Source organism: Stegodyphus dumicola, chromosome 7 (assembly GCF_044657685.1).
Source record: "Stegodyphus dumicola isolate Sdum_Otavi_A_Nest chromosome 7, ASM4465768v1".
NCBI lineage: Eukaryota > Metazoa > Arthropoda > Arachnida > Araneae > Eresidae > Stegodyphus > Stegodyphus dumicola.
Genome location: NC_140774.1, coordinates 203,828,462 through 203,841,063, shown reverse-complemented (window position 1 = coordinate 203,841,063; position 12,602 = coordinate 203,828,462). Strand labels below are relative to the sequence as shown.

At 32.6% G+C, this 12,602-nt stretch overlaps 1 protein-coding gene across 1 annotated transcript in view; it reads right to left on the bottom strand.

Annotated features, from left to right (window-relative positions):
- Window positions 1-12,602, bottom strand: part of Tep2 (Thioester-containing protein 2) — a 151,130-nt gene that overhangs the window by 70,488 nt on the left and 68,040 nt on the right. Inside the window, exons 2-5 of the mRNA XM_085821260.1 lie at window positions 8,395-8,457; window positions 5,701-5,897; window positions 2,470-2,495; window positions 1,210-1,360 (exon numbers count right to left, since the gene is read on the bottom strand). Coding sequence (XP_085677386.1) covers window positions 1,210-1,360; window positions 2,470-2,495; window positions 5,701-5,897; window positions 8,395-8,450 — 430 coding nt within the window. The 5' untranslated portion in view covers window positions 8,451-8,457. The remainder of the gene's footprint in view (window positions 1-1,209; window positions 1,361-2,469; window positions 2,496-5,700; window positions 5,898-8,394; window positions 8,458-12,602) is intronic.

Genomic DNA, 12,602 nt, shown 5'->3' with positions numbered 1-12,602 from the left:
ATCCTAGTAATTCATTCTTCTTTTGATCATCCTGAAAACTTAATCCTTGCAATGATTGTGAATGAAGACCCATCAGAGAGCTAGAGCTGTGAATGATTCTTCAAAGCTTGATCACTTTCCAAGTGAAAACCATTTGAAACGTCATCATGCCAGAATTCACCTTCGAAGCAACATACTATATCAGTATCATTTGGTAGGGTAGTTAAAATCTCTCTCCTCCTCCGCTGTTAAGAAATATCAAGGACAAGACTGGCACATCGCTGCAACTTTCAAAGTTTCATTTGTCACACCTAAAAAATCTATGGCACTGAGGTAAGAAATGGCTTGATTAGTACAACCTTCTCATCAAAATTATTATGCCCAAATTTCCCAAAAAAACCAACTTTAAAGAACACTCTTTTGAATAACAAAATTGAAAATGATACATATATACACCATTTGTTTACTAAAAATGAAAAATGAACAAAAACTGCAAACTTTTGATATTTTTGCAAAAAACTGTTTTTTGAGCTTTTTTTCACAATTGAAATTGTAGGTTTTAAGCCTTTCTTATAATTATATAAAAAAATGATGAAAAACAGCATAATTTCATTATTTTTCAAAAATCTGAGTACAATACGTCGATGAAGTTATATTTTTAATTGAAAACTTTGTATTTCATTTCGTGCAACTATGCGTTCTGGGGTACAGCGATAGAAAAATAACAAAAAGCTTTTTTTTCCACCCATCATAACAGAATATAATGTAGAGTGCTCCATTTACGTAAAATATATATTCCATCTACAGTATTTTTATTTTAGTATTAAATAGTGTTATAATAATAACAATAGGATTCTTTTCAAATTGATTATTTTCCCTTCGATTCTTATTGGAAAATTTTGTTTGGTATATATCTGAGGTTTGACAATGGATTAATGACATATACAGAGGTACTACTGTACAGGGGCAGGCAGCCGCCCAACCAGTATAAGTGATTATCGACGCCAACCGTCATGCTGAAGGGTCAGCCCCTGTGGGTGCTCTCCATCAAAATTGGGGGCGGAACTGAGCTAAATCGCACTGTCACCTGAATGGTGCTCAAAGCTATTGCCAACGGCTGGCGTATTCTAGCACTCCTTGTCACGAGGAATTTGTGGGCTTGGGCTGACTTTGCCAGACAAGTCAGCATAAGCAACAACAAAAGGTTACGCTGCATTTCAAAAATCTTACCTAGCTGTCCTGGTTTATATATAGCCTTGTCTGTCTGGATGAAGACAGAATAGCTTTTATGTTCATATGTAAGTAGAGTCTGGTTCCTAAATGACATGCCTCCTTCACCAATCACAGTAAGGCTGTAGTTCCCAGGACTCCATTCTCCAATCTAAATGTTAAAAACATGATATTAGATACACATAAAAGGAGATTCACAAGTTATTCATTAATTGCTTTGAGTACTTTTTTGAGATTCATTATTTTCAGTACCTTCAAATCATAGGATCATTAAATGAGGGACTGTTTTAAACAGGAAAACTTATGCAAGATAGGAAACAAATTTTCTGACCAAACAAAAGTAGTTACACCAATTCATATAAGATAATAATATCAAGCGTAAATTATTGCATTCAAAGTCAAGGATAGGTGAAACAGTACTCAGAAAAAGCAACAAATTAGTACCAAAGAACATCTGGTAAGCAACCTCAATAAAATGTACACAGATAAAACAATAACAATTAAAGTACATATGGTACATCTGCATTATGGCATATTAAAGTTACATACTACATTATACATAAAAAGATTTGAACTAAGATATTTGCAATGTATCATTCAAATAAAGACTATTTATAAAATTAATATATTTTACATTTTTAATCTAATAATCTGGTTATTTTATTATTCTAATAATCTGGTTATTATATTTAATCTAAGAATCTGGTTACTTTTATTGTTTAACTTCTAAATTAATATTTTATTAGTTATTTGTCAAGTCAGGATTACATAAAATTAGGACAACTGGAATAACTTTATTTGGTACCATCACATTTTTTAAAGGTTATTAATTTAAAGACTGAATTTCCATCATTATCCGTAGATGCAAAAACCTATTGTGTATTTTAACGTATGACTGAAAAGAATTTATGGTGGCTCTTAATGATTTTTACAGTTTAGTTTAGCGTGGACGCTGGTTTCTCAACAAAATTAGGATAATGCATACTAATTATGCATTTTAGCCTAACTACAAATAAAGATTTCAGTGAAAGTTTCCTTCCTGATTTTGGGGAAAAAAGCCATCAAACTCTCATAGAAAAGAAGTTATGAGAACTAATAAATACAGACAAAATACTTAGTTAGAAATAACAGTAAAAAATTTTAAATAGTAATTACAAATGAATATTTTATGAAAGTTTTATCTAGCCATTCAGAATTATATTAATCTTTCTTATTTGAAATAATACAATCGGGAAGACCAAGAAGAAAAAAAGCTTCTACCTCAAAATTCAAGATTTGAGTTTCACCTGAAATGAAATTAAATACAGAATTACTAAGCAATTGAATACAGAATTACTAAACAAGTCAAAAATCATTTTTAAAAAAATCAACACAAGATTTTGAATTCATTTTTAATTCTGGACATATGAAATTAATTTGAAATACATAAGAAAGTATTTGAATTACAATACATGTAATTTGGTCATTGTTGTTGATATGTTAAAGATGTAACTGTTAGATCAATCATGATGCTATCAAAAAAATTTATTTCAAATTATAACCTTTTGGTGAAACATGGCTAAAAATGGAGCCAAATTCGATGATTATGAGATATGGTGATATTCAGCAGTTAAACCATAAGAAACAGCAAGATGAGATTTTTCAGCTTTCATTTCATAATCTATCCTTTTTTTACTCTTTACTTATGTAGACTTAATTTTGCATAAATTGCCTCTACAGCTTTATACTTTGAAATATAAAATGTCACCATATAATTATAATAAAGTTTAGAAAATTGTCTGTTGTATGCATACACCAATATTACAATCTAAAAAAATATATGAGAAAAGCTGAATAAACATTTTGAAAGCAAGCTCCAAGTTAATTATTGCTCTAGCACCCATAATTAAATCAATCACAAAATGATTACAATTCACCTGTTCATCCACAACAGATAGCAACACTTACTAGTAGCATCTGTCAATGATGAAGAACTCAAGTAAACCAATTAACATGTTGACTGCCTTGGGGGGTCACCGGTGACCGGCACTCGACTTGGCTACAGCGCCATGGGTGCCACTGGTTTTTAAACGGTACCATTGTTACTATAATGGTTTGAAGAATAATAAATCGTAAAAAAATTCCATTATAAATTGCAATAATGGTCTACAGTCAGTGCCTTGGGGGTCACTGGTAACCCCGCCACATAAAATGCATTAAGCACGATTAGATAACTAACATTATCTTCTATACATAACATTTCAACATAATATACATTGCATAATAAAAATTTCAAGTCGGCATTATGGGCAAACTATGTCAAATGCGTGCAGCAGTCAACGTGTTAAAAGTCCACAAGACATACAAATAAACATCATCTCCCACTAATTTGATTGCCCATCAGCCCATGAATGGGTAAAGACTGCTGACTACTGGTATTTTGCCTCAGCTTCAAATCCTGGCCCCGCATCTTCATGGTTTTATTCATATAACATAAATACACACGGTTTTATTCATATAACATAAATACAATCTAGCTTTCATTAGAAATTTCTCCATGAAGGTAGCTCTCACTTAAGCAGACAACCCCCTGTACATTGCCTTAATTTTGCTAACATTAATAATTTGACAATTAATATCACACATCAAATTCATCTGATAATTGGGCATGATTATCAGCTGGGAATTTAAATTCTTCTCCCTTCTTGCGAAAGCATAAAACAGCATATCGATTAAAACAATTTTACATAATTAACCAGATTTTAATCAGAAAAGAAAAGTCAGAATAAAACTGCCACTCATCAGCTGAATAACGTTGACAATTGCAGATAAGTCAGAATCGAACAAAAAAATATCCTTACTGAGCAATTATATACTCACGTAACAAAAAAAAAAAAAAAAAAAAAAAGAGATTGCCATGTACTTCTATCCTTTTTTTTACTCTATATTTTATTCTTCTTTTAGAACATATGACTATAAAATCGCAAAACATTCACAGTATCCAGTTGAATTATTATTGTCAGAGGTCAGCTGCCAGCAATCAATAAACAATTCATCAACATTTTCTCATTATACTGAACTTGCAAAAAAAGTTGCTTTTACCATTTTTACGAGGTTTTTATACCTAGAAATGCTAGGCACTTTTCTGTTATTGGGCGACCGGATTCAGAAATGTATGTATGCACATGTGTATGTCTGTACATGTATTTGCACTAGTATACATAGGCAAACATATATGCCTTCATATACAGCTGCATGCGTGAACATATACATAAAGGCATACATACCGGGTGCAGCAGGAAAACTTCCTTATTTGAAATGTGTGCAATCTAGCACCATTTATTCCCAGAAGGGTGGGGTGGCGCTCATTGAAAAGAACGGTATCTTAAGTTTTATGTCATGTAGGTTTAGTACCGATCATGGCAGTGGACGAGAGGAGCGTGCGTTCTCCATCCAGTCATATTTTTCAACGTACTGCATTTTCATCCATATAAACTGGCAGTGGTGCGAAAACTTAATCCATGCAATTTTCATTCATGAAAATGCTCTTGATGATACACCTCACGATCCCTTCTGTTCTTTAGCGATGAGGCTCATTTTCATTTTTCCGGCTGCAGCATGCATTAAGCAAAACATGCGATAATGGAGTGGCACAAATCCCCGAGAATTTCAGGAGCAGCCCCTCCTTGCAAAGCATGTTACTGTTTGGTATGCATTACCCAGAATAGGTATGACTGGACCATGATTTCTTGGAGAACATTTCCTTGGACGCCTTATCTCTTTATGAGGCGACCTGTCAGTGGCCAGCGTGCTTGCCTGATTTATCCCCATGTGGTGGGGCTATCTGATATCTCTAACGTCCAAAGACCCTGGCTCAACTGAAAAACAATATTCAAGCTGCTAATCGACAACATACTCGCTGATATGCTGGTAAAAGTGGAAAGAAACTTAAAAACTTGACTATCTCGAAGCATTGACGAGAACAGAGGCCACCTTAACGATATTATTTTTAAACCGTAATAAAAAAAACTTCTCTCTATAAATTGGGAAAAAATTAAACCGATATCACTTATACTATCTGTGTTATTCATTTTTAAAATAAAGTAGTTTCCCTGCCGCACCCTGTACATATATTTCTCAACCTGGTCCCAATAACGGACGGGAACCAAATGCTGAAAACAACTTTGGCACTTTTTTTTTTATTAAAATGGCCACTGCATGATTTTTGGCAGTACATGAAATTTGCCTGTTATAGACCGGTGGACTAATAAGTTTGTCAGTTTTGAGGACTAAGCACTGGGCCGATTTAACAAGGAAGTGCCACATCATTTTATAATTAAGGCTTTTCCAAATGATGAAAAATTATAGATGATGATTTTTTTAACTTTCAGATTATTTACATTATAAAAGTAATTCATAGTTAAGGAAAAATATAACAATATTTATCTTTGCAATAATCTCACAGCACAAACTACTCACAAAATAATATTTCCAAAACTGCCAATAACTTACCAGAGTTAAGAGTTACTTGCTTTGCAATATTATTATGTTGGCCATTATCAGCTGGACCTTCAATTTCAATTTTCATTTCTAAAGGAGAATTGATATTGTGAGCTGAAGCACTAACATGAAAAGGTATGTTGGGTCGAAGTTTCATTGGTGCTATCACAGTATATACAGCTGATGAAGTAGGAGCTATAGTTGTAGACCTATGAAAATCAAATAAGAATTTCAAATTCTATTACAATGTGAAATTTAATAATACATGAAACTATTCAAGTACGGATAAGCAATAACAACATATAGCCTGCTTTAACCCGTGAGTGCGCGCACAGGGTCTGATGGAACTGCGCGATTAAACAAATCCTTCTCAAAGCATGCCTATTTCATACAAATTGTTGAAGTCCACCGTGTCTGAGGTCGAAATCTTTATGTTTCGAAATTTTTTTTTACTGGGGCTTTGATTCTGATTTTGATCAGATTGGGCCATTTAGATCCAGCATGTATATTCATATTACTATTACATAGTTGATTTGTGATAGTATAGAAAGCGGCAAACGTGTTGCATAAATTATCTTACAAGGAAGAAATGTTGCAAAGGTTCTTAGATGCATCAACTGGCATAGAATATTATTGAAGAAAATGAGGATGGAAGTGATAAGGAATGTTTAGTTCATACGATAACAATTCTCAGGAACTGAGATAGCATAGATTCTGAAAACAAGAGTGAGAATGACATAAATTTACTTTATTCGGAAAAATTATCAGGAAAGATTTTAAAAAAAAAAAAAATTTTTTTTTTTGCCCAGCAAAAATGCACACAAAAACGAAAACTTGCTGCGCAGAATGTGAAAAATATCTGTACATGCAACACACAGCACTTTGTATTTATACAAAGTATGCTATCATTTGTTGTTGCATTTTTTTCTCGGTGTCTACAGTGCTAATAAAGAAAATAAAGAATATATGCAGAGTAAACAACAGAGCTAATAAAGAAACGACATGAAGATACAGTATTCCCCCCCATGTTAATATAGAATACAGTTTTCTATTACTTTTAGAAATTTTATTTCATAAAAGCATTTGCAGAAATTATTAAATATGCATATTTTTTTAAAGTCTGATCCTAAAATTGGCACAGATGTTTTATTGTTTTTTGATTATTTGGAATTTTTTCTTCAAAAATCCCGTATCAGGTACTTGGACCCAGTGCGTGCGCTCGTGTCACTCGTACAAGCGCATGCGCTCGCGGCTTAAGCAAGAGGGTGGGAAACAATGGAGAATAATATTTAGTTAATCTTAGTTGACAGTCCAATTTTGGAGACTTCTGACAAAGTATTTATTTGGTAATGCTTATTAAGATGATAATCAATGAAATATGGTAGTTTGCTTCAATATGTAAAAATGAAACATTATGTTAATAACCTCAAAAAATGGGCAATAATTACTTTGTACACCCTTATTTAGGGACTTTTGCACTAAAAGAAAAATGACATAGAAAATTACATAACCAACAAGTTTAGAATACTAGCATTTGTTTAGGTTTCGATTCGGGAGTATAAGGTGGGCTATTTTTAGTGAAATTACTCATTTGGCAACTAAAAAGGAAATAATCAGTACCACACTGCAAGTGAATCTCATAACCATTAAAGGGAAGAATTTCCCTCAACCATGGAAGAAATTTCAGTTTCAGAAAGGGGGAATGCAGTTAGCACTTTATTCATCTGTCTGTTAACTATTTAATTTTAGTTTATGAATATAAAAAACTACTTTTATTCAAGTTCCGTATCTACAACATTTTCTATATGTTTCTAGGAAGGGATGATCATTTATTTAGCAGTGGTGAAAAGGCGAAGGGGGGGGGGGAAGGTCCAGAACCACTGGATACAATGGTTCAAAAACTGCACACTACGACACCCTAGGGATGTCATAGGCTCTACATAGGGGCACTGTGAAATATTGTAAAAACTTCATAATTAACTGAACCAAGATATTTGGCTTAACAAAATGAAAACAAAGAAGCTAAAATTATGTAGGTTTTTGTGGTTTGTTTTTACTTGACCCTATATTTGCTGGCACAAAATATTTTATTCTTTTCAGCGTGAGCCGGCAATGCTGCGCCTTCTCGATTGTGCTATACCTAATGACAATTTAACCTGAGAACATGTACATGGCTAGAATGACCTTTTCACTGCTCATTCCATCTGGATGAGAATATACTAGAGCTGCATCTGGATTTACTTCTGTGGAAGAAGAGAATCTTATTGAGTTACAGCATGACAACACTTTGAAAGAAGGGAACTAATAGAATTTTAGGCTTCAATAAAAGTGATACGACTCACTCATACGACTTCAATAAAAGTGATACGACTCACGCATAAAATCTGCTGTGCTTTAAAAAAAATAAATAAAAAATAAAAAAATTTTAAAAAAGCATGCGTAAGAGCTATAGCTATGAAATGACAAACTGCAGAGATAAATTCAGGTAAAATGTTGCCATTCACAAAGAACAAAATATTTTTTAAATAACCTTCAGTTCTGGTTAATTCACACACTACTGAATACAACACAATCCATAGTAATCATGCTACTTCGAAATACAATCATGCATCCCCGCAATATAGATATATAAAAGGAAAAAATTATTTAAAAAAAGGTGGTGAGAAAAATATTACAGAACAAACTTCAGAATTTTTTTTTACTTACTCTTGTCCATATGAATATGCAATAAGGGCAATAAATGCCCACAACACCACCAGCATCTTCTACCTGCAAAAGAAATTAAGATTAATTATATTATTTATAGATAATAGAAATAATAAAATTCTAAATAAGAGAGTAAAATGTCTGCAATATTTATGAAATACAATACTGAATAGATAGGGGGAATTATTCTCAATTACATGGTACTAACTGATGCACATACAGCCACTGCCCAGCCTGGTACTGTGACTAGTGACACAAACTGCTGAGTTGTCTCTGACCCAGATATATTTCCTATATCCGTACAGAACTATTTACCAACCCAGCAAATGTCAAACATTATCTGCCAGAGCACAGCACCTTACGCAAGGCCGTCAGATGAAATAGCATTTATTAAATCAAGCAAACACAGATTAAAATCTGAATAAAATGTAAATGATACCATGCAATGTACGAATACTAAATACATGGTGGTTAAAATTAAAACACCCCTACTCTTGACTTCTCTATACATCGACTACTGAGTTTAAAAAGGCCCCAAAAATTGTTCAACATACTATTCATGGTCATAAGACATGGGGAAACGGATTATATGAAAAAAAGAAAATTGGATTATATGAAAAAAAGAAAATGTTGCTGTAATAGCTGGCGCTGTGCAACGGAAAATATGCTAAAAAGGCACAAATAATCACAAACAAAAAAAAAAGACAGATATGGAAATATTCCTTTTTAATTTCTATTGCTGATATGAAACAAAAGAATACAAAAAAGTTAAGAAACTTAAACTATCATTGTAACTGCAATTTTGCTCTCTGACCATCTTGTTCTCCAGATCTTAACCCAAGTCTGTGGGGTTATTTAAAAAAATCTTGTTTATCAACGACATCTGGTAACTTTGGCAGATTTGAAAGACAGTATCACTCTGCATGTGAGAAGCATCTCAATCGACCAATTAAGATCCACAGTTGAACAAGCTGTTCACAGACTGCAGATTTTACATCTTGAAGGAAACCATATTGAGCAGCTTCCCTTGCATCAATAAGGTTTTTGTGATATGAATGTTTGGTACATTCGAATAAAATATGTTATAATGTGTATTTTGTCTCTTTTCAGTATATGTTCCATTGTACAACGGCACCTATCAGTGTTTCTGGAACTAATTTTTTTTCCCCGTAATCCATTTCCCCATGTCTTGAATAATATGTTTAACAATTTTGGAGCCTTTATACTCAGTAGTTTGATGTATAGAGAGCTCAGAGTAAGGGTGTTTTAACCACCTTGTATAAACGCAGGACATATATGTTATGTAGAATATGCATAGGTGATTAGGTAATACAAATATTAATAAAACATATATAAAATTCAAGATATGTAAATAAATTAACACTGTTGCTCAGTTTCTCAACAAACAAAGTTGTCACAAGAATAATACAGAATGCGGTTAGTTACGCCGACTGCCATACCATTGTATCCAAGTTCGAATCCCAGAAGACGTATTAATAATTAAATTTTTTAAACAAATTATGCAAAATAAAGATCCATGCATGATTTCTAATACAAATTTCAAATAAAGATAGAACTTCCTTTAACCTTCACACTGTGTAATAAGGGAATTTAATAACCTGGATCAGCATTTCCCAAACACGCTTCCTAGAGTTCGGCAAAAAATTGTTTAAGAATCTTGCAACAAACATGTGAAAAACACATATGTCACAAAAGATAATTTTTTCTCCTGATTCGGTAAACTTTGGTGGAGAAAATGATTGTGAATGGGATAAGCGAACTAGCTGATGATAACTGAAAAGATGCCTTTGGCTGTTCGGCTATGCTCAGTTAAGACTCGTTATCAACACTCGTATGAATTTCTCTGTTATTTGCATAATCAAATCAATTCTTAAATTTTATACTTTTTTTTTAAAGAAAATTAACTTATTCTTTAGCTATTTTCATTAAATTGTACATCTGAGCTGCAAATGCAAGCAACGTGTCTAACTGAGCATTAGCTGAACAATCAAAGGCAGCTTTTCAATCATCACAGACTTTAATCTAGTGTGACTGTGTAGGCATTATAGTGATGCAAGAAGTTCAGGCAAAGAACGTCTGTGCATATTCTTTGGTTTAAGACCATGTGGCAATTAAACAGAATGTTAGAGTGCATTTTTTATTTTGCATTTTTTTACTTTACTATTATTTTATTACTATCTTATTAGTATTTTTTCAGATCCCCCAATTTTATATTCCATAGATTTTATATTTCCGATATTCTACAATTCCGAAGAGACTAGTTAAGATTTAGAATCTCATAAAAATTAGAAAATACTTATAAAGAAAGAGGTGCAAAAAAGGTTCATCGTTACAATGAAAGCTTAATCGATGGGCTGGTAATCCAGAATGTTCTCTTCTCTTGTGCCTTATTTGTATAAAAATAAAACTTCTGAATACAGCAATAGCTCCAGTAAATTTGAACAGGTATTTACAACAAACCAAACTCTTGATTATTTTAAGACTTTGTTAAAATCTCGAACTAAACAGACTACAGCTTTTGTAATCATAAAGTGTTCACAGTTGGTGAAAAGGCTCAGGAAGCAAGTTATTTGGTAGTCACACAGTCGGTGAGAATCTAATAACGTCCACATATAAAAATATAGTGAGTAAAATGTCGGGAGAAGATGCAGTAAGGAAAACTGAAAATATTCCACATTTGGACAATACAGGAAGTCGATAAATCACGGATGATGCTACTTCCACAGTTGGCTCCATGAAAGGCTTTGTTTCTCTTGTAAAAGGAAAAAATGTCGACATTGTTTCCACCTGTTTTATTCATAGCAAAATGCTGATGCCAGTATCTCTATGAACTTCAAAAGGTATTTGATAATGTTAAATAAATGGTAAACTTCATTAAAGAAAAACCACTTCACCCCAGAATTTTTAAAAAGCTCTGTGAAAACATGGATAAATAGCACACAAATCTATTGCCATACACTGAAATCCAAGAGGCAGAGTTTTTGAGCTAAAGGAAGAAATGCATGCACATTTTTAACAAAACGACAAACTAGACTTTATCAAATGCTTTGAAAATCAAATGTGGGTGCAGATGCTAGCTTATTTAGCAGCTATTTTTCATCATTTGAATCAACTCAGTAAGTCACTGAAAGGCGACGGAGAAAATATACTAACTTCAAGTGACAAAATTAATGGATTTGAAAGGAAATTACACTTACAAAAGATCATGTTGTAAAAGGGAATCTTGAAACATTTAAATTACTGGCAGTATAAAAAAGTGAAGATGGATACTAACAATTTTATAGTTTTATTGTATCCCATCTAAAGGAGCTGCCAAAGAAAATTTATTGTTTTCCATCCCTGTCAACAGAAACAATTGCGGAAGGAGTCTATTTTCTTGCACTTCTGTTCACCCTCAGAACCTAACTTTAAAAGAACTTGGACAGAGGCGTATCATCTTCTTTCTATAAAAGATGAAATTCCCGTACGTATATTGAAAACCAGGCCTCAAATTCAACACTTACGTTTAAAAAAAAAAAACAGGTGAATATTTCACATTAATAACTGTTATAAACTGTTATACTAAAGAAATTTAATATTTATCTAACTACAATTAGAATTTATATGGTTACTGTAATATCCTTTTTTGTGTGCGTGTGGGGATAAGTGTTTGGTTTGAAATAAATGACTAAAATAATAATCAAAAATACACTGAAAGATATTGCACAGTTAATGAACATTAAGAATTACTCTAAGACTAAAATTAAAAACCCATCAGATTTAAAATACGCATCAATACGTAAAAATTTAAGAAATTATGATTAAACTTATTTAGCAGCACGATTCTTACATTTTTTTTTTCACTTTCATTAATTATAGATTTCAACATCAACCATGTTTTGTAAAGAATGATCTGATAGCTTTCGGAGTAATTGCTAACTGCCAGATTTCCAAATTTTAATTAATGGTTTAATTTTACAGCTAGTAGTAACTGTAACTCATTATTTTCTTTCGAACTGAACTCTGAGGAGAGAGGGGGAGCAGACAGCGGTTAACGAGTTTCTGAATAAAATATTAGGTCAATCACATGCATATGTGACTAAATGGTCAAACTAGTATCTTATGGTAAACTATTCAAGAAAGTTTTGGTTTAAACGATAAATTAAAAATTTTTTAATGGCAACATATATCAGACGGATAGAATTTCT